General features: G+C 36.4%; 1 protein-coding gene across 9 annotated transcripts in view; it reads left to right on the forward strand.

Moving 5' to 3' along the window:
* Nucleotides 1-22,489, forward strand: part of DMD (dystrophin) — a 2,532,480-nt gene that overhangs the window by 1,069,237 nt on the left and 1,440,754 nt on the right. For all 9 annotated transcript variants that reach the window (XM_043457704.1, XM_043457699.1, XM_043457698.1 and 6 more), the window contains 2 exons: nt 7,842-8,021; nt 19,442-19,617. In XM_043457704.1, the coding sequence (XP_043313639.1) occupies nt 7,842-8,021; nt 19,442-19,617 (356 nt within the window). The remainder of the gene's footprint in view (nt 1-7,841; nt 8,022-19,441; nt 19,618-22,489) is intronic.

Here is a 22,489-nt window from a genome sequence, read left to right on the forward strand (position 1 = left end):
TGTTATCCTTATGAGAATCCTCTTGTGAGTTATTTGTTGTTTTTCCCTTGCTGCTTTTAATATTTTTTCTTTGTGTTTGATATTTGTTATTTTGATTAATATGTGTCTTGGGGTGTTTCACCTTGGGTTTATCCTGTTTGGGACTCTCTGGGTTTCTTGGACTTGGGTGGCTATTTCCTTCCCCATTTTAGGGACGTTTTCAGCTGTTATCTCCTCAAGTATTTTCTCATGGCCTTTCTTTTTGTCTTCTTCTTCTGGGACTCCTATGATTCGAATGTTGAAGCTGATTCTGAGGTTGTCCTCATTTCTTTTAATTCTTTTTTCTTTTTTCCTCTCTGCTTCATTTATTTCCACCATTTTATCTTCTACCTCACTTATCCTATCTTCTGCCTCAATTGTTCTACTGTTGGTTCTCTCCAGAGTGCTTTTGATCTAAGTTATTGCATTATTCATTATTGATTGACTCTTTTTTATTTCTTCTAGGTCCTTGTTATACTTTTCTTGCATCTTCTCAATCCTTGCCTCCAGTCTATTTATCTGTAACTCCATTTTGCTTTCAAGATTTTGGATCATTTTTACTATCATTATTCTGAGTTCTTTTTCAGGTAGACTCCCTATCTCCTCCTTTTTTTTTTTTTAAATTTGGTGGGCTTTTATCATGTTCCTTTACCTGCTGAATATTTCTCTGCCTTTTCATCTTGTTTAGGTTGCTGTGTTTAGGGTGGCCTTTCTTTATGCTGGAAGTTTGTGGTTCCTCTTTATTGTGGAGGTTCCTCCCTGTGGGTGGGGTTGGATGAGTGGCTTGTCAAGGTTTCCTGGTTAGGGAATGTTGTGTCGGTGTTCTGGTGGGTGGAGCTGGATCTCTTCTCTCTGGAGTGCAATGAAGTGTCCAGGAGTGAGTTTTGAGGTGTCTGTGGGTTTGGTGTGACTTTTGGCCACCTATATTTTTATGCTCAGGGTTATGTTCCTGCATTGTTGGAGAATTAGCTTGGTATGTCTTGCTCTGAAACTTGTTGGCTCTTTGGTGGAGCTTGGTTTCAGTATAGGTATGGAGGCTTTTGGATGAGCTCTTGTTGATTAATATTGCCTGGAGTCAGGAGTTTTCTGGCATTCTCAAGTTTTGGATTTAAGCCTCCCACCTCTGGCTTTCAGTCTTATTCTTACAGTAGCCTCAAGACTTCTCCATCCATACAGCACTGATGATAAAATATCTAGGTTAATGGTGAAAAGATTCTCCACAGTGAGAGACACCCAGAGAGGTTCACAGAGTTACATGGAGAAGAGAAGAGGGAGGAGGGAGATAGAGGTGACCAGGAGGAGAAGAGGGGGAATCAAAAGGGGCTAGAGCAATCTAGCCAGTAATCAATTTTCTATTTGGGTTCCACAGTCTGGAACACTCAGAGAGTTTCACAGAGTTCCATAAAGAAGAGAAGAGCAAGGAAGGAGATAGAGGTGACCAGGAGGAGAGGAGGGGGAGTCAAAAGGAGAGAGACCAATCTAGCCAGTGACCAGTTCCCTAAGTGTTCTCCACAGCCTGGAACACCCAAAGAGATTCAGAGTTAAGTAGAGAAGAGAAGGCGGAGGGAAGAGATAGAGGTGACCTGGGGGAGAAAAAGGAGAGTCAAAAGGGGAGAGTGCAATCAAGCCAGTAATCACACTCCTAAGTAAAATTGGGTACTGAAGATTTGACTCTTAAAGGTACAAAATTGATAACAAATACTAAAAAGCAAAGATTAAAAATCTAGAGTAGAGGTTAGACTTTCAAAAATACAATATTAAAAACACAAAACCAAATCGCAAAAGTTTTTAAAAAAATATGAAATTTGCTTTAAAAATAGGCTCTTTCTTTTGCAAGGTAATAGTAGGTTTTAAAAATGAAAATTGAAGGAGTAATAAAGAACTTAAAAATAAAAAAAATGATAATAGTAAAATATATTTTGGAATTTCTCTGAAGCTGTTGAGGGCAGTGTGGGGTCAGTTCAGGTTCAGATAGTTCCTTGTTCCAGCTTATACTTCTTCTCAAGGTCTATAGGTCCCTTCCAGTGTACAATGCTAACTACAGCATTTTAATCTGTTGTACCTGTCACTTCCGAAGCGGTTCCCTCTTCTTTATTTTGGCTTCCTCTGTTTGCAAGTCTCTTCTGTATCTAACTTCCTCCCTGACACAAGGGAGCGAAGGTGGTCATGTATTTAGGCTCACTTGTTCAGTCGTATTGTGGGGAGGGAGGAGCACTGCAAAACATCACTGGTATGTGTGGGGCATGCTTGCAGTGTCTGGGCCACACTGGGTTTGCCCCTGCTCACGTCGTGTGTGCTTTCCCAGTCTACACTACTCAGACTCCAGGTTGCTCTGCAGGGGAACTGTCTAAAGCAGTCCCTGGGTTGTGTGCACTTCCCAGGTGTATGCCGCTCAGATTCAGGTTCTCGGGTACTCCACAAAGGCACGGACTTCGTCGGGCCTGAGTTTTGTGCCCTTCCCAGTTCCGAGCAGCTCAGGTGACTGGGTGCTTGGTGAGCGCACTCTCCCCAGTTGGGGTGGTGATTATAGCACCCATATGTTATGAGGTATTAAGGAACTTTGGCAATAAGGGAACATCGGGGTTCATCGAGACGTTTCAGTTTGAGTTGAACTGTATGGAATTAAAAAAAAAAATCTACAAAGCTTCTCTTCAACTGTGAATTTTATTATTTTCCATTATGGAAGAGGCCAATCTAATATTTATTAAGAGCTTGATTTTTCAAGTAAAGTATTGCATAGTTAGGATTTCTTTTCTATTTTTGATCAATTCTGCTAAATGCTAATGTGATGTTAACTGTGATATAAAACAAAGGTCTATTGTAAATAATGTTTAATAACTTTATCTAAATTAATCTATTTCTGTATTAATATGTATTATACATCATAATAATTAAATAATATATTTGAACTAAGCTTAAATAAATTTCCTCAGTTAAATTTGTACCATATTACCAAATATTTTTTGTATCATACATTTTTGGCTCCATAGTGACTAATTTTCTATAAGCTTTTAATCTAAAATAGATTCACATATGTATTACTACAAACTAGCTTCTCATTGATAGAAATCAATCCTCAGAGCATGTGTTTTTTGAGTGGTATCACTACTGAAGACAGATTTTAGAAAAGTAATCTATGTATCAAACAGTGCAAAAATATCAGTGATACATTTGTAATTTTGTTCTGAAACTAATGGGGAGCCATTGGGAGCTGAATAACAATCATATTTGCATTTCCAGAGCACTCTTTGGTGTTAAGACTTTTCATAGGAAGGAGGCCAATTAGAACTGAAGTAAGTAGCACCGGGCATGGAAACAAGGAGACAGACAAGTTTATTTCAGAAGAGGAAATTGAGGCCCAGAAGAAAACACATGGCATGGATAAAGTAATAAAAGATTACTAGCAGAGTTAAAATGAACACCAAGGTATCCAGACTCAGGTCCAAGACTTTTAAGCTGTTTCAGAACTCATCACATTTTATTCTTTGACAGAAAAATAACTGCAGTTGAAAATTTTTGTTTTGAATAATCATGTGCCTCTATGTTGACATTTTTATATGTAAAAGACATTGCTAGCTCCACGGCCATGAAAATGCTCTCTTAGCGAAGTCTCAATAATTTTCCAATATGATTAAAATTCAAATTATGTCACCTTACTTGTGAACAAAGTGAAAATATGTTTTGTATAAGTCTTACTGTTTGATAGTTTAAGCCAATTAACAAAACCTGACAGCTGGTCTAGAATTTGAGGTAAAATTCCCCTGCTGACTCAGGCAGTGAGTAAGAATTTAATGTTCATTAAAATATGTCACAATCTGAGACCCAAAACAGGTACCATCTGTCACCAGTTCCTACTACATACCTAGGTATAGATACAGTGTGCTAAATCTCTCTTTTATTTACAATCAGTGTAATTTGTTTTGAAATATTACCACTAATAACCCATGGGATTTTCTCCTACTTTTCATGTGAGGTGAGAGAAGAGGAGTCAAGTATTTGATTTCCTCCTGATACATTTTTTTACCCAAGTCATGTGGGCCTTATTATTGTTCTATCATCCAAATTGAGTTTTTATTTGGCATAAAGAATAAAAATGAAAGGAAAGAAGAAATTGAGGTGAATTCTAAGACTGGAAGAATCAAGTAGGCTCTTGTGGGAAGGCCCAAATTAACAAGAAACAGGCTCCAGTGGAAAAGTACTGTTGCTGTGGCATTTGCTAGCAAAGGACAACTCTGGGAAAGTGGATGATCCAAGAGAGTGTGGTGTTCAGGGACTACAGGAGTGCTGTGGGCTTAGGTCACTATCAAGCGTCTGCAAGCTAAGATGGCAGGGACAGAGCACGTATGGGAGCTTGGCAAATCCCTGTCAACGGTGCTGTTTCACCAGGTCTTGGTAACTTGACCTCAACTTCGGTGATCACCCTCAAAGAATTCCTCTAGATAGTATCAGTGGTTCTCAGGGTGTGGTCCCTAGACTAGCAGCATTACCCAGGAACTCCTTAGAAAGGCAAATCCTTAGGCCCCACCCCAGGCCTACTGATTCATAAACTCTGGAAGCATAGGGCCCGGCAGTCTTCCAGTTCACAAGCCTTCCTGGCGATTCTTATGCTCCCTCAAGATGAGAAACCCCCACAGTGGATCAATCTACCTAAGTACAACAACAGGTGATTAGAAAGAATTGGATCACTCTGTCTTGTTTTTGTTTAGTCACTTCAGTTGTGTCTGACTCTTTGTGACTCCATGGACTATAGCCCGCCAGGCTCTTCTGGCCATGGAATTCTCCAGACAAGAATACTGGAGTTGGTTGCCATTTCCTTCTCCAGGGGGTCTTCCCGATCCAGTGATTAAACCCATGTCTCCTGCATTGGCAGGCAGATTCTTTACCACTGAGCCACCAGAATACTTCTTACATATAGATAACTACTCATAAAATAGGTACAGGATTCAGTTTTGCCAGTTTATGAGAAATTATCTTGGCATTGGTCTCCAAAGTGTCCATCTGATGAGAATAAGGTGATGACTTTGTGGGCCTTTTGCAAGCATACATTCTCTTTTCATTTCAAATCATCTAACCCTGACCATATATAACATGTTTATCTTGTCTTCTTGAGCAGCTTATCTATTACTTGCCCATTTCTACTGCTGTCCAATTTGATTTATTGGCTGTTCTTTCCTGTTTACCTTGGAGGTTTGTCCAGGTACCTCACTTCTATGAAAATAAATTATATTTCTTCTTTTAAAAGCCTAGCTGACCTCTGCCTCGTACACATTTTCTAGAGCTTCTTTTTGCCTTCTGAATTTTCTAGAACTCTAGTTCTCTGGCACTCAAAGATCTATAATCAGTTCTTAGGATGCAGAAATATGTCCTTTTAATACACAAAAATTTAGTAACAACTAAATTGTAGTTATTTAATATACACAAAATCCAAGCTTAGAATAATTTCCTTCTAAGGATAGATGGGAGAAGGTAATTCATTGCTATGATACATTGTATCTGGCACCACCATGGATTTCCTGTTTTTTTCCTGTTAGTTATGGTGGGTGAGTACTTCAGGAACTTGGAGATTATGAGATGAAGAAAGACTGGGAGAGAGATTGGTTCAGAGCCAACAAGAGGAAACACACTGAGGCAGAACAACTATCCTGCTATCAGCATTTGATAAACTAGATCTAGAATTTACCAGATAGAAGCCTTGGCTGGTACAGTGTTTTTGTCATACAGATTTGGGTAAAAATATTATTGATTTGATAATTGCACAATTTATAATAATGCTGTTTTTACTTTACCTTGAGTTATTTTTCCTAATTATATTCTTTAATGGGAAATTCCCCCTTTATTTTTGTAATGTTCACTAAGTGCTTCTTCTTTGGTCAATTGTTAACACAGGAGGCTCCATGTCATTTGCCACTAAATCTCTTTGTGTATCCAGTCACTTTTATAGATCATCTAAGAAAACCTTTTTAGGTAACAAGAGACTACTCATAAATTTCGAATGTAAATTGTTTCCTCTTCTTCAAATTCAACTTGTATATTTTGGTCTATTGCATTCTTTCAGGCTTAGGAAACATAGTGAAAAGACAATTATTGAGGAGAAACTAAAAATGCATTTCAAAACTTGCTTTTATTCCCTAAAAATGGCTCGCAGTAAGACTGCAATATAAAGAACACCAGGTGAAGCAAATTCTGAGAAAAGGATGAACTAATTGAAGGAGACACCAGAGCCGTCTGCAGTTCAGAGCTATCAATGCAGGTGGCATGCCAAAATGAGCTACATAAAGTGTCCTTTGCAGGGGGTGGGCCTGTATTGATTTCTCTCTGTCAATGATACTTCAGTTCGTGAGCAATTGGTGCATCTGTTTCATGCTCATTTATTTGCCATATGCAATGTTAGTTGTTCTTAAATAAATTTGCATTTATTTTGGAAAGACAGGTCTCACAGCTTAGTTTATGTTCATTGCACTTGCTACCGCCAATGAGAGAGGATGGTAAAACGTCCATAAAATAATTCTCTCCTTTCTTTCTTCTTAGCCTGTTTTTACAAATTAAATCAGGGCCTAGCACTGGGGAGATGGAAATGGGATTTCCCAAAGCCTAGGGTGACCTTAATGGATAAAATGAAAGAATAAGCTGTCCTGATCTACTAATTTCACACATGCCACTTTGTTTATTCATTTTCTATCAACCAAAGAGCATGTGCAACCTTCCATAGCTCCTAGGAACTTTGGAAATATGAATGATATAAAAATACTTCATAAAACACATAAGCATTTAGTAAACAAGCATAGTGATTCCAAAGGATTTGTGCCATACTCAATTACTTTATTCTATTACTTAATGGGCTTTAAAATTAGCTTTAGAAGATAATTACTCAAATAGCTGAATGTTAATTGAATAACAGATGCTAAAAATATGTAAAAGCCAGTAAACTGCATAACAAGGTTTTTGTATCTGAATAATGAAAAGTATGTACAAATCATAGAAATAAAAAAAAAATATTGCAAATTTATTCAAAGAATCATAGCGTTTCAGATTGGAAATCTTAACCATGCTCATCTTCTTGATTCACCATGTCCTCTTCAGTACTCCTGGCATGCGGTATTTCATTTGACTTCTATCAGAAATTAAGAGGAAATTCGCTAACACCCAAGAGCCCTACCTTTCACTTTAGAACACCTCCAAATATTAATAAGTAATTTCCATATGTCAATCTCTGTTTTTCCTTTTGAACCAACACTACTTTTTTTCCCTGATAGTTCTTCAAGAATGTTCAGGTAGCTCATAAGTGCCTCTGACTCCTTATTTATTCTAAAATAAATAAAAGTGTTTATTTTGCATCTTTTATTTCTCTCCACGCTTCTTGGGAACATTATTTGGATTATAATTTTTTACTTATATTTTTATGAACTCTAGTTCTTTTGCAGGCAGAGTTGTAATCTTTTCGTGTCTCTACAAATGTGAAAATGCATGCAAAAGCAGATTGAACTACAGTGTTTTGTAAAGGCGAGGGTGGGATGTTCTGAGAGAATAGCATTGAAACAAGTATACTATCAAGGTGAAACAGATCACCAGCCCAGGTTGGATGCATGAGACAAGTGCTCAGGGCTGGTGCACTGGGAAGACCCAGAGGGATGGGATGGGGAGGGAGGCAGGAGGGGGGATTGGGATGGGGGACACATGTAAATCCATGGCTGATTCATGTCAATGTATGGCTAAAACCACTACAATATTGTAATGTAGTTAGCCTCCAACTAATAAAAATAAATGAAAAAAAAAATTCAAAAATGTAATCAAGGCTTAGTCTGTGTTCTTCCTTGTCTTAACAGGTTTTAAAAACTGATCTAGAAAAGAAAAAGCAAACCATGGACAAACTATGCTCACTCAACCAAGATCTTCTTTCAACACTGAAAAATACACTGGTTGCCCAAAAGATGGAAGCATGGTTGGACAACTTTGCCCAGCGCTGGGATAATTTAGTCCAAAAACTTGAAAAGAGTTCAGCACAGGTTAGTGATAATCATTAACCTACAATAAATTATCCTTGAGATTTTTGAAATCTTCAATGAGAGAGTGATACTGTAACCCTACAGAGGATGTCACTGGATTACTCCTTGCTAAGTATTTAATTGAATAATAAAATATGGCTCTCTTGGTCACCTTTGACACTGGAGAATGTGGGAGAGGTGGAGGAGTGAGTGCTGGTGGGCTGAACTAGTTATTGCTTTATAGGGTGGTGATGGTTCAGTCACTATGTTGTGTCTGACTCTTGGGACCCCATGGACTGTAGCCCACCAGGCTCTTCTGTCCATGGGATTTCCCAGGCAAGAATACTGGATGAGTTGCCATTTCCTTCTCCAGCCTTAGAGGATAATCCTTTCTAATTCAATGGGAATGAGGATGAGTAACTTAGACAGTCAGACAAAATGCTAGGAAACTGTGTCATAACACTGTAACTCCAAATCATAGATCCCTGAAATAATGAGGGCCATTAATTGACCTCTGCACTTTACACATGAGAAAATTAAGTTTAGGGAGGAAAAGTGAACTGTCCAAGGAAAGTCACTGACAAGAGCAGGACTGGGGTCCACGATCTTTGATTTCACCAAAGATATCTTTCAATTAGTACAAGTGAGGTTATAATCAGTGGATTTTCTGCCATAGACTGTTGACTCCTAAAACCATGCAACTTAGTTATACTAACACATATAGGCTGTATATTAGGAAAACATCTATGTTATACTTGTAGTGTCATGTGGTTCTTTTGTTAAGAATTGTAAAAGTTTTGGTAATATATTTTTTTAATGGAGTATTTTTTAAACTTGAAACTCTTATTATCTGATATGGTTAGATGGTGGAATCATGGGCAGTCATTCAAAAATTAACATTATGTTCCATAGTGTTTAATACATTCTGCCATTTTGTTTTGTGTTATAGAGGCTAACTTTTACTAATTGGTCCCAGTTCATAGCTCAATGCACTGTGTACATACCCTTGTTGAAACCATATTCAATAGCTTTAGGCTTATATCTGCTCTCTTGTGAGACAGTGCAGGGAATTTTGGTTTTTGAGACTTGGCATCTGATTAGCGGCATTTAGGAAATATTTGTTGAAAGATGAAAAAATGAAATTTGAAACATTGCTTCCAAAATACATAATTTAAACGATCAGCCAACATACATAATTTTCCATCACAGTTCCATCTTTCTTTTCAAATCAAATTCATATTTAAAATTTAGAACCTGAAGAAATATCAATTGCAGTAATTTCTCATACAGTCATTGGGCAATAATAAAAAATATCATTGACTGTATTTGGGGCTGTTAGTGGATATACTGGAGAAGGAAATGGCAACCCACTCCAGTGTTCTTCTCTGGAGAATCCCAGGGACGGGGGAGCTGGGTGGGCTGCCGTCTATGGGGTCGCACAGAGTCGGACACGACTGAAGTGATTTAGCAGCAGCAGCAGCAGTGGATATACTGGAGAAGGCAATGGCACCCCACTCCAGTACTCTTGCCTGGAAAATCCCATGGATGGAGGAGCCTGATAGGCTGCAGTCCATGGGGTCTCAAAGAGTCAGATGCAACTGAGCTACTTCACTTTCACTTTTCACTTTCATGCATTGGAGAAGGAAGTGGCAACCCCCTCCAGTGCTCTTGCCTGGAGAATCCCAGGGATGGAGGAGCCTGGTAGGCTGCCATCTATGGGGTCGCACAGAGTCAGACACAACTGAAGCGACTTAGCAGCAGCAGCAGATATACTAGTGATTTTACCACCAGATCATGATTCTTATTATATGTAATCTGGCCTTGGCTACTTTGCATGACCATTGACATTTATGTAACAAATATATCATACATTAGAAAGTGTTAACTTTTTAAACCATCAGTGATATCATTACAATATATGCCCATCAGCTACATAGGTTATTGGTGCTGTAAAATGATCAGTTACCATATTAAGAAAGACTGGCATTATTTGAAATATATATTTTGAAATGTATCTCTTTAAAGGGATATAATCATGGAAGTGTAACTGTTAACAACAGGTTGCACTCTGGTCCATTTGCACTATTGGCAGTGGTTTTCCAAACTTGAGTCTGCCTGATAGTTACCTGGGAAACTGATTCAAATGCATGGTCCTAGATTCTGTGCTCAGAAAATCTCATTCAGTAGGCTTACAATCTGCACACAGCCTTTGATAAAGTCTGCCAAACATATTTTTGAAAACACTGAGTTGGTGAGACAATGACATATGCGCCAGTCCCTACATTCCGGTGTTCCTCCGTACTGCCTGAGATGGGAAGAAGAGAGACCTTCCTGGCAGTGTAATATTTAAATATACTCATTCCGTGGAATGATACTTGTGCATGTCATCAAAATCTTACTGGTTTGATTATTTTAGTTGGTTAATTAAAAAAAAAAAACCTTAGAAGCCTGATTTTTTATTGGCTTAAAAGTTATGAGACTTTGACCCTGGGCAACTTACTTAAACTCCTATTTTTGATTTTTTTTTTAAAATCTGTGATAAAATAGTACTAGCTTTGATTTGTTTAATTCTCTATAAATTGATTTCCAACATATAACATATATCTGCTCCACTTGCTCCCTGGGATTTGATGAGGATAAAATGAAGCCATAGACATGAAAACATTTTGAGGGAAAAAATAAAGATTCTCTTGATATGCAAGGCATACTGTTTAGTGAGTCTGGATGGCTTGTTATAGTTCACTGTGTTTTTTTTTTTTTTAAAGATGCTTTAGACCATTTCTGAAGTCTGTACTGAATGTTACAATATTGCTTCTATTGTCTATATTCTGCTTTTTTGTCCATGAGGCATGTGGGATCTTAGCTCTTCAACCAGGGAGCAAACCCTCACCCCTGCATTGGAAGACAAAGTCCTAACCACTGCACTACCATGAAAATCCCAAGTCCACTATGATTTTTTTAAACATTTTCTGTTTAACAGTTTTACACTCCTATACCAGACCAGAAGCAAATAAACAACATTATATTAGCAATTTGCTTCCTCAGTCACTAAACTTGAACCTTTCTTAAACTCATGTCTCAGTTTTCACTCTTCAGTTTTTCCCCAAAATGCACCATCATAGACCCAATCCAAATCATTGCCAGGGTTGTGGGACTCTTAACAAGATAAAAAGGAAGCTACCCAGGGAAATAGGAATTAAAAGGAGATTTTTCTTATGCATCAGATTGAATTTGATCAAAATGGCATAAGAAGTCCAAGAATGTTGAGAGTATGGTTTTGACTTTAAAGAACAGAGCTCAGTTGTATGCATACATTCCAGCATGTTTGTCGGGGGAAAAATAGTCCCATTAATGACACAGTATGCTCGGTCTTTTAAAAATTCTTTTAAATGATTGGTGTAAAGAATGAGCACAGTTCTAGTAATAGTTAAAATCCAGTAGGATATAGGCATTGTGACTGAGATGACAAGGCATCTGTTTATGCTCATATAAAGAGCATCGTGTGCCTGAAATTTTGACTGCTATTCAGGTCAAGGCTTTGAGAGATTTTGACCTTATGAAACAGTAGCGGGCAAGAGATCAAAACATGAAAAAAAAAAAAAAAAGCAACTATGAGGGCTGCTCTCTTGCATTTCAGAGTCAGCTTTGGCTTGAATAACACCTGAACACAAGCTAAAGATGCTGAAGTTGATAAGAAGGCGGCCTAAGAAAATAGAAATACTTTTTGTTTCCAAGAGTTAAAAAGAATAATAACCCTTGCCATGTGGCTCCTTAAAATGAGAAAAGAGAACAAATGAAATATACCCTGGATTGACTTATTTAAATCCTTAAATGACCCTATGTGTCCTCCATATTTTTGTAAATGTGCTTTCTCATTGACATTTACTCAGCTGCCTTTTTTTCCCTAAATATTGTGCCCCTGATGAACATATTTATATTTTGATTGTAACTAGGGAATAAGATAGTTAGAAATTCATTATAGTTAATATTTTAAACTTAAATATAATTTCAATGATTTGAAATATTATTTTCCCCCATTGAACTGAAATCATAGTATACTATGGAAAGAGGATATTATTCATTTGCTTTATAATTTATTATGGTAATTAATGTTAGAGTTGGCAGCAGGTGTTTGGATGTAAGAATGAATCTTTTTAGATAAGTCCCAAAGTCTGTAGTCCTGTGATTTTTTTTTAAATAGAGAAAATTATCTTCTTTGCCAGAAGTGGGCAACATTCTATGACTCATATAAGTTCATAGATGTTATTCCCATTTCATCAATATTTTGCTATATTTCTAATGATTTTTGCGATGTTCTGAACTATAAACACAAAAATCTTAAAAATAAAATTAATATACTCAGAATCCCTCTCCTCTTGAACATGAGCATTCATGTTTATGCTATGTAAGTCCGTTTCTGTCCTCACTCATGCCCAAATAGAGAAAGTGATTATTATGTATGAATATGTCTGTTCTACATTATTTATGTCCTGTAGAGAGTTTTCAAACTCCTGCCAGACATGTGAGTAATGTAAAACATGGTTGAAGATAATAAGCTAGTGTTTTTTATAATACCAAAAATGCAAATAGATGCAAAAGCATTAAAATGAAAATTTCTGTATTTGCCTTTCTTTTCTGAGTTCATGCTCAGTTTTTAGAGATCCCTGGTTTTACTCTCTATAAAATATTTTACACGCACATTCTGACTATACCTGTCCTCAAAGCATTATTTTGTAGACCTCTTGATACATGAAATGTAGTTACACTTGGTTTGCCTCTCATCTTTTTGCCAATGATTTTAATTAAAAATACTCTAAGGCCTTTCAATTGACAACCCTTTTCAGTGGTTCCTGAAAGCTCTCCAAGTCTAATCAGTCTGCTGCCAATTAAAAAACAATTTTAATGGCTTTATAAAACCTAGAATTAAAGTAAAATTTCCTCACTTCTTTTAGGTTTTTTATCTTACTTAATTCATGGTCTAACCATCTTGAATTTTAGAGCATCTTTTGGTTAATTGCTTAGGTTAAAGGTTTGATTAGAAAATTTCCAAGTTACAACTCAAATAACTTTGGGAAATAACTGTATTCTTTTGCTCCCTTCAGCTAAAGTAGAGGTTTGACAATGGGCCTTGTGTATTTCAGTGCAATTGGTTTTATGTTGTAAATTCATTTATCTACTACAACATAAAATGTTGTAGGCACTGCAAATTTAAGTGACTAGAGCTGAATTAACTGTTGGAACTGCTCATTTCTTACTTATAAAATGAAAAAAATTGGCCTACGAAGATCTCTGTAGTGCCCTTCCAGTTCTAAATGTTTATGATGCATTTCTCTTTGCTTGAAATTTTATATAAAACTCTGGAGTAATTAGCAAAGAGATTCCAAGTATCTCTACTATATAAATCTCAGGAGTCAGCTGGAAGATGATAATAAAAATAAAATTTTCTTCCTATTCAAAGAAGGCTGAATTCTGAAATAGTTACATTTCACTCATCATGAATATGTAATTAAAATACCATGAAGATAAAATATTCAGCCTCTATGTGATAAATCCGTTGTCTGCTGACAATAAATAACACATCAAGACATATACAAGGGTTTTTTTTTTCTCTGTATGCTTAATAATCTGCTAGTTATAGAAGGTGTCCCATGGCTTTATGTCAGATGGTGTATAGAAGAAGGTCAGGTGGATCAGAAAAAGTAAATCCCATTGCTTGTTGAATTTTTGCAAGATGTAGTTGATTCACACAGTTGCTCAAGTTCTGTGTTTAATATGTATCATGAAGCCAACATATATCTCTCCTTTCTGGCAATTTGTATGAAAGAGAATTTGAAGTGAGGGACGAGATATATAAAACTAAACAGAGTTTTACAGAATAAACCTTCTTAATTATCAGATAACATTTTCTTAAATGGGAGAACAACTTCTTTTATGATATCTCTTCAGTATTGACTCTCATCGTGCCCATGATTCTAATGTCATTATCTATTCAAGAAGCTATACTGCCTTAATAACAGCATCAAAGCAGGATAGTAGCTCTTAACTACAATTTAGTTACCAAGCCACTCTCATGAATTTGAGCACTCCTTGGTGCTACACATATCTGTAGTAATTCCTCTGCACTTGTTCATGAGATAGAGCATTTTATAGTCTTTTGATTGATATCCCAGCTTCCTTTGTGAGCGCCTGACCTTTTACCCCAGGTTCCTCATAAAGTTCAACCTATAAATCCTTCCTGTGCTTAGAACTGGAATCCTTACATCACCATCAGGTAGGTATGCCTTGTACTACCACGCCTGTAGAGATCATTTTAAGCCTGGCTACCAATTATCAGCTAAAGCTGTTGCTATGATTATGCAATATGTTTTACACTGTAGAACTGCAGTCTCCCCATACCCATTAAAGGTCAGTCGTCACTCTAAAGTTGGGTACGTATAAACAACACAACCAAAAACTTCAATCCACGCTTGTCAACCTGCTTGTACCTTTTTTAAAAAGTCAGATATTTTTTTCATTTGATTGGTTTTGCACAGACTTTATTATTATTATTATTACTATAGTTTATCAAGAACTAAAGGGATTTAAGATTGTCATATGCCATTGTGTATACCTTCTGTCTTCCTGTGACTTTGTATATATATATATGTGTGTGTGTGTGTGTGTGTGTACACAAACAACATACCCAATTACACCTGTTAAAGTCACCATTCAGACATTTGAACACGGGTGGCAGCAAGTGATCACAGCTACTAACAGTTGGATTAAGGAACAATCGGACTAGGGTTTATAGCTCAGCTGTGCCATTTACAAGTTGAATCTGCCTGAAATTTTTACTTCTAATCTATAAAATGGAAATAATCTTAGTACTTGTTCTTAGGGCCATTGTGAGGTAATGACCTCACTTGAGTGAGTCATGACCTTACCACTTTTTAAGCCTTTACTGCTTAAGTAAGTAAACACCTGGCATAATGCCTGAAACATGCAGAGAGCTCTGTAACTGGGAGCTTTTATTACAAGTATTTTAATACTAATAAAAATGATAATAAATGAGGTAACTGATTTTGATACATTGAATCTCTTTTAGTAAGTTTTAAAAAATGTTTAAATAGTATCTCACAATGCCAGTAGAAGTCTCTAACCTCAAAGAACTTACAAAGTCAAGACTATTTAAATAATTAAATGGACAATTAAAAGGTGCAATTAAGAATACAAGCCAGAAACCAAAAGAGCATTGAGAGACTGGAAGTGGAAAAAAAAAAAAGAATACAAGCCAAACTGAAAGAATGATAACAGCACAAAGTTAATTTAAAATGTAAGAACAGGTGGTAAGTACAGCTAGTTGCCCATAAGAAACTGGCCATAGTGGTGGGAAATAGATATTTCCTTTTATTACATGCTCTTTTATATTCTTGAAATATGCTTGAATGTACATATAGTTCCTTTTCACAATGTGCATGTTTAAACAAATGGAAGAGAAAATGAAAGATTTTCATTGTTTGAAAATAGTATGGATTTTCCAGACCTACTCAAATTATACAACCTTATTGCAAGAAGATATAAACCCTATAATGATGAAGATACTGAGCATGTGCTCTTCTAATTTTTCTCGTGATGAGAAAACTGTAAAATTTGGAAATTAATATATATCTCTTCATGAGTAAGAAGGGTCAGTATAGAAAATTTCCTGAATTTTCTCTGAAGTTTTTAGTGGTTATTGCTAATGTGTATCCAGAGAGTACTTACTGGGTTCACACATTACATGGTTGAATTCTTGTGACCAGGCTGGGCTATGTATTTGGGGAGGTTCAGTGCAGAATGAATATACAGGGGTTCTTTCCAAAAATTGTTAAGAATTTCAAGAGGATGATGGCAGAGCATGAAACCAAGAGTGAAATCCTTTTGAGTGAGGGGACCTGGGTGACTACATGAGTTGTACTCCCATGACGCAGGTCTTGTTTGCAATACCCTTGTGAGAAATATATTCCTATTCATATTTTATATATGAAGAAGAAAAAATTCAAAACTCTGAAAGTATTACCAGCCTGCCTCAAATGTTACAGATTGTGAACTGTGAATCTGGTGTTTGAAAATTGTGGAGCCTGACTTAGGGACCTCCACTTTTAATCACTGTAAAAGGAACTAGCTTCCAAACCTAAAGACAAATAATTCTAAACTAATTCTTTTACATTTTTAGTAGCTAGTTAACTGATAGACCAAGGGGATAATATTTAAAAGCAAACAAACATATCTTGTTTTCATGAAGATTTGCTTGCATTTTTCATAGGGAACTCACCTTATTTCATAGTTATTGGTGTGGTTGTCACCTTCACTACTATACTGTGAGATATGTAAAAATAGAGATTCCATTGTATTCATTTCTGGATGTCTTGTAGTGATGTATACTTATATATCTGATATAATACTGATATAAACATTGTAACTAAGCTACTGAATAACTTCTGCAATTTTAGATTGCTTTAATGGAATGTTATGTCCAAAGCCAGAAAATCTAGGTTTTGGAGCACCAGTCAGATTAAATCTAGTTCTAGAAAGTGTCTGGTATTATAGAGCTTGTAAATAAGATTTATCAGAGTCATGGTTATCAAGCCTCAGAACTTTAAGATTGTCAGGTAGAAACAATACTCACCTTACTCTGTGATGGTTCAGGGTTCAAAACAAATTTCATTTTATTATTGTATTGTTATTCATTTACTTTTTAGGCTGCAACCAACCAGGGATTGAACCCGTGCCTCCTATAGTAGAAGCACAAAGTGCTAACCATTGGACCTCCAGGGAATTCTCAAAAAAAACTTTAAATTAATGAAGTCAAAATAATGCAGGCTTCCACTAGGTGTAAAGATCTTTGCCAATGGAAAAATTTGCTGCCATACTCAGGAAGGAGTTGTCTATTTCTAGAAGTAGTGAATCCTGTAGTAAAGAGGAGGTTATACTCAGTGACCTCCATAATCCCTTCCTGCCTATATTTTTAATGATTCTAACAGATAATTAAGTGTTCACAGTCAATAACTAAAGCCATGGGGAAATTTAGTGCATAACAAATCGTTTTTTATTCTGGTGTAGGTTTTGAAAGTAATTATTAGTCTGTTACATATCATGAATTTTATCCTATATTTGTAGGGTCAGTGCACAGATGTTTTCTTATTTCATCATCACTAAAGAAATGATGCAGTAGTTTCAAATGCAGTACAGTGATAATTATAATGTAGAACAATTATACATGTCTGCTATTATTTTATGAAAAATTATTGTTTTTTTCTTTCTTATAAGCTTTGCTGTGTTCTTAAACGTCTTTTCACAGTATATGATGTTGCTGTTATTCTTTACCCTCCATGGGCACTTCGATGAATTTCATAATAAGTATCAATGAGAAGATATTATAACATTTTAGCAACTAAACAGCCAAATACTCAACACACATATTTCATAGCATTGGATATAACTACAAAAAAAAGTTTTGTATTTTTGTAATCTCTGCACTTTGGTGCCTGCACATATAAAAGTAGAAATTTTCCATCGGAACAATATTTTCTTCAAGCCATCATGTATATCAAAACAATTTGCCCATAGTTTAAAAATATTACTTTGAAAAAATTAAATCCTCTTGAAATCCAACTTAAAAACTCTGTGTTTAGGACTTCCTTGGTGGTCCAGAGGTTAGGACTCTGTGGTTTCACTGCAGGGGGCAGGGTTCAATCCCTAGTCCAGGAGCTGAGATCCTGCAAGTCACATGGCTCAGCCAGAAAACTTCCCCTAACCATGCCCCCTCCTTCCCCCAAAAAACTCTGTGTTCTTTTTGGTCAAAGGTAAAATTAATTTGATCATGCAATTGTCATTTCGTGTTGAGTTCAGTTAGGCTTGAGGTTCTATTTCAAGCATTTAAAAAAACTATGCTACTCTCTGCTTTCATTTTGACATAACTTGTCAGTGGACTGTATAATTATCATTTGAAGCTCAGTGATTGGTTCTAAATAATGTATCTATGGAGATCTTAGAGAAGATAAAATCTGTGCTTGACACATGTAGAAACATGATATCTCTTAATGTCTTTTTTTTTTTTAACTATTTAGACTATCAAGATGGTAGTCCCTAAGGCCTTGGCATTTGTAACAATATGGCTTGCACAAAGGGTAGCACTTTTAAAATGCATTTGTCAAAAGCATTTTTGCATAAGACATCATGACAAAAAGATTTCATTACCACATGCCAATTCCTTTTTGGAAGCTAAAATAAGATTATGAGGCTTTCCTGATTGCCTTTTATTGAAGGAATTGGTCATCATGTGTGAGGCAAGGAGGTTCCTCCAAACCTTTTCCTTATCTCTTACCAAATTTCAGGGAAATCAGTCAAACTAATCTTGGCCTCAACCAAATGCTTGGCTGCGTGCATGTCAAGTACCTGTGAGTTGAGCCAAAGCAGGCCTGTTTTGGTCTCCTTGGATATAGATCTTCAGAAAAATTTGGATTACTAGAAGTGTAATGATTAATATCACAAGAGATAACTTTTTAGTCCTCATAAATGGAGGACTGTGAGGCAGAATTGGTGGTTAAGGCAGAAGAGTGTCTCACTGTTTGTGATTTATCAGTCTGGTAATGACTGTGTACTGAAGGGATGACCTCTCATGATGTGTCACGAAACATATTATTCCAAAGAATTTTGATCTGTATCTTAGAAAAAAGAAAACAGCAACAACAACAGAAACTTTTTAAGGTCTGAACACAAAGTTAGTATGATTCTAAACTGACAAGACTCGAATGCTAATTTTGGATACTCAAATTTTTTAACTAAATCCCTAATTTAAATCAAGAGTATTATGCTTTTAGCATTTGAAGAACATTCAGCTTAAATGTATTTCTAGACTGATCACCACTTGATATTAACCATTTGTTATAATTTAAAAAGATCGCGTGCTTGATTAAAAAGTCATTTGTTACACAGTTCAAAGAATTTTGTCTCAAAATTTACAGACTATAAATAATCATATATATGAAAACCAAAGATGCATTCAATGAACTGTTTAATAAACATGTCGAGTGAGCCAGGAGTGAAATTGGTGCTGGAATACTTTAGCAAAATTTATGTTAGCATCGTGAACACTTTAAACAGCATGTCTAATTAAATGTCAGAATGACACCCTAAATTTTCCTCCTTTGCCCCCTTTATTTCCCTTAGCTGGACCAATAAATTGAAGAGGTACTAAGTTTTCTCCTGGTTTTGAGATTACTTGCCTTTGTGATTTCAGTCAACATAACTTAAGTCAGATAAAACAATTTGATTTGGGTTCAATATGGTGCTATTTTGATCTGAAGGTCAATTTACCAACAAGCAGGAACAGTTTCTCATTATTTTCTTTCCCCACTCTGAGCAGTCTTTACTGAAGTCTTTCAAGCAATGTGTGACCTCTGTTTCAATACTTCTTGCAGATTTCACAGGCTGTCACCACCACTCAGCCATCACTAACACAGACAACTGTAATGGAAACGGTAACTATGGTGACCACGAGGGAGCAAATCCTGGTAAAGCATGCCCAAGAGGAACTCCCCCCACCACCTCCCCAAAAGAAGAGGCAGATTATTGTGGATTCTGAAATTAAGAAAAGGTGAGAAGCTCTTGCTCATGGCTTTATCCTCAAGCAAGAGTAATTGTTAAGAAGGAAAACTCATTTACAGCTGTTTTGATGGCAGTGTTTTTACTTAGTTTTTCCAGAAGCCTCGGGTGTCTATAATGTCAGTTAAGTTAGTGGGGAAAATTATGAAGTAAGTTGTAAAATTTCTTCAAGCAATCCCTGGCCCACCAGAAACTGAATGCTTAATGGAAATGTGAGTTTTTTTCTGGATTGAAAGAAGAAACTGCAAGTGATGAACTGCCATGGATACAGTTTATCCTGAAAGTTTCCTTTTTTTTCTAATCAAGAGCCTGCTTATTCAGTGCTACTTTTGCATTAAATGCCTTTTCCCAGTAATGGAAAGGACATTTTCATGAGGAAGAAGTACACCTATAATAGACACAATCCATTCTGTTAGTTTACGAGAACATAATGTCTCAATCTGCGCATCCTAAATCAGGAGTAATTACAGAACAGATTTCCTGTTCTTTGATATTTATAAAGTCTTATCTTGAAGATGTTAGAATTCTTAACTGATCTTTTTGTGGATATTCTCAACTAGACATTGTAGATAAGTAAGGTATTATGTAAATTGGTAGATATATTAAAAGGGGAATAAAATGTCATAAATGCAAAAGCTAGCATGAAAATCAGAAAAACGGTACAATTTCCTTTTCATGACAATTATTATATTTCCAAGATTAAGAAAGAACATTAAAATCGGCCTTACATTTCTAAGCAACATATGTTGGGGAATGCATGGAACACTTGACATTAGAATCTGTGTATACAAGGGTAGGGAAACATGAGAATAACATGTACATAAAAATAGTGTCAGATGTTTTAGGCAAAGGAAGAAACACCTGGAGAAGTTTTAAGGTACATCATTTGGGACTTTCAATGTTGTGGTTTAGTCGGTAAGTTGTGTCCGACTCTTTTTTGACTCATGGACTGTAGCCTCGTGGACTGTAGCCCGCCAGGCTGCTGTGTCCATATTTCTGAGGCAAGAATTCTGGAGTGGGATGCCATTTTCCTTCTCCAGGGTCCCCAACCCAGGAATCAAACCCCTGTCTCCTGCATTGGCAGGCAGATTCTTTACCACTGAGCCACCAGATAAGCCCTGGAGCTTTGAGTACTTCCCTGTTAATCTGTGACTTATAACCTACTTTCATAATTCCACAGTACACTGCAGGGCTTTTCTCCCTGGTTGGAGCTGCTTGGCTGAGTGAATTCTCTTGTCCAGGGCTCAACAAATTAAAGCCTACGGGCTCAGTCCAGCCCACTGCTGGTTTTTGTATGGCCCCTGAGCTAAGAACTGTTTTTACATTTTTAAATGGTTGAAAATAACCAAAAGAATTTCATGACATGTGAAAATTTTCTGAAATTCAAAGGTCAGTGTCCCCAAGTAAGGTTTTATCGAAGCAACATCGAACTCATTCTCCTATGTATCATCCTATCGAAGCAACATCGAACTCATTCTCCTATGTATCATCCTTGGTTGCTTTCATATCACAAAGGCAGGGTTGGGTAGTTGTCACAGAGAGTATATGACCTACAAATCCCCAAATATTTACAATCTGCCCCTCATTGGGAACATTTTACTCAAGCTTGTTCCTATCAGATGGTTCTCGAATCTTTGAATATTGGCATTCTATGTGGGATGACAACTTCCAAGTATTCTGCTCATGATAGCGGTTGAAATTTTAACATTCATTGATGGAGAAAGAGTGTGACAGCAAAAATAAATCAGTAAAGCTCTTAATGAATTTGCCTTTTATTAATCTTAATAGCATGGCTATTAATTTGATGCCCTGTTCAATATATGTCTACAGACAATGCCTGGTAGGCACATGGATTTATGGATCCTTTGCAACAACCTAACAGCTTTCCAACAAATATCCAAGCAGAGCAATATGGAAACCTAGTTAACTTACCCTCCTAATGCATTCATGACCCTCCTAATACGGATATTAACAGAGCAGGTTGATTCCTACTTATCTCTATCTTCAAAAGCTTCTTCTTGGTTCCTGTATTTGGTTAGGAAAAATGTGTTCTGAGCACTTTTTTGTTTTCAAGAGAGTGTGACTAAGTGGTGAAATGTTTTGTCTCCTAAATTCTGTTTGTATCGTATGCTCTCACCAGTTTTTTTAAGTTATTTGAATGACATGTCCAATTAGTAACATAAAGGATATATTATTTAAATAAAAACTGACACTTATTGAGACTTTTATTATGTACTCAGCACTAGATTAAATGCTTTATTTACATAGCTCATTTATTCTTCCCACTCACCCTACCAAATAGCTATACCTATGAAATAGTTATGGCTAATATTACTATTACACACAGCTTCAGAGTGCCTGAGCCAGGGTTTCAGCTGAAGGAACCTGACTACAGAACCTGGACTGTGTAGCTAAATGCTTCTTTGGTAGATAAATGACCAAGGTGATCTTAGGTCTCTGTTTGCCTGAATCATCACAAATTATACCTTTTGTCCCAGCTTAATTATCTAAAGCACCAACTTTCACTCTCAGATGTGTCCTGATTTGAACAGTAGGGTAAAAGAGACACTCTGTGTAAGAGTCAAGATTGACCCTTTTAGACTGAACAAAGAGAGCAAATGAGCAGACATTTAGGCGCAATTTTCCATTAAGTGATAATTGTCTATAGGATGGGAATTGGTTGAAATATTGTAAGAGTTCCAGAGGTGTCATGCAAACATGACTGAAAACATCATGGTGGCTAGCATTGCTCTCTTTTCCCAGGTGAGAACTAGTAGTGATTAACTGCCAAGACTGTAGTGTCGACAACCTACTGAATGCTGATTGAAAAAAAAAACAGATATCTTTTTTCAGCTTTGACACAC

The sequence above is a fragment of the Cervus canadensis genome, chromosome X (genome assembly GCF_019320065.1).
Source record: "Cervus canadensis isolate Bull #8, Minnesota chromosome X, ASM1932006v1, whole genome shotgun sequence".
NCBI lineage: Eukaryota > Metazoa > Chordata > Mammalia > Artiodactyla > Cervidae > Cervus > Cervus canadensis.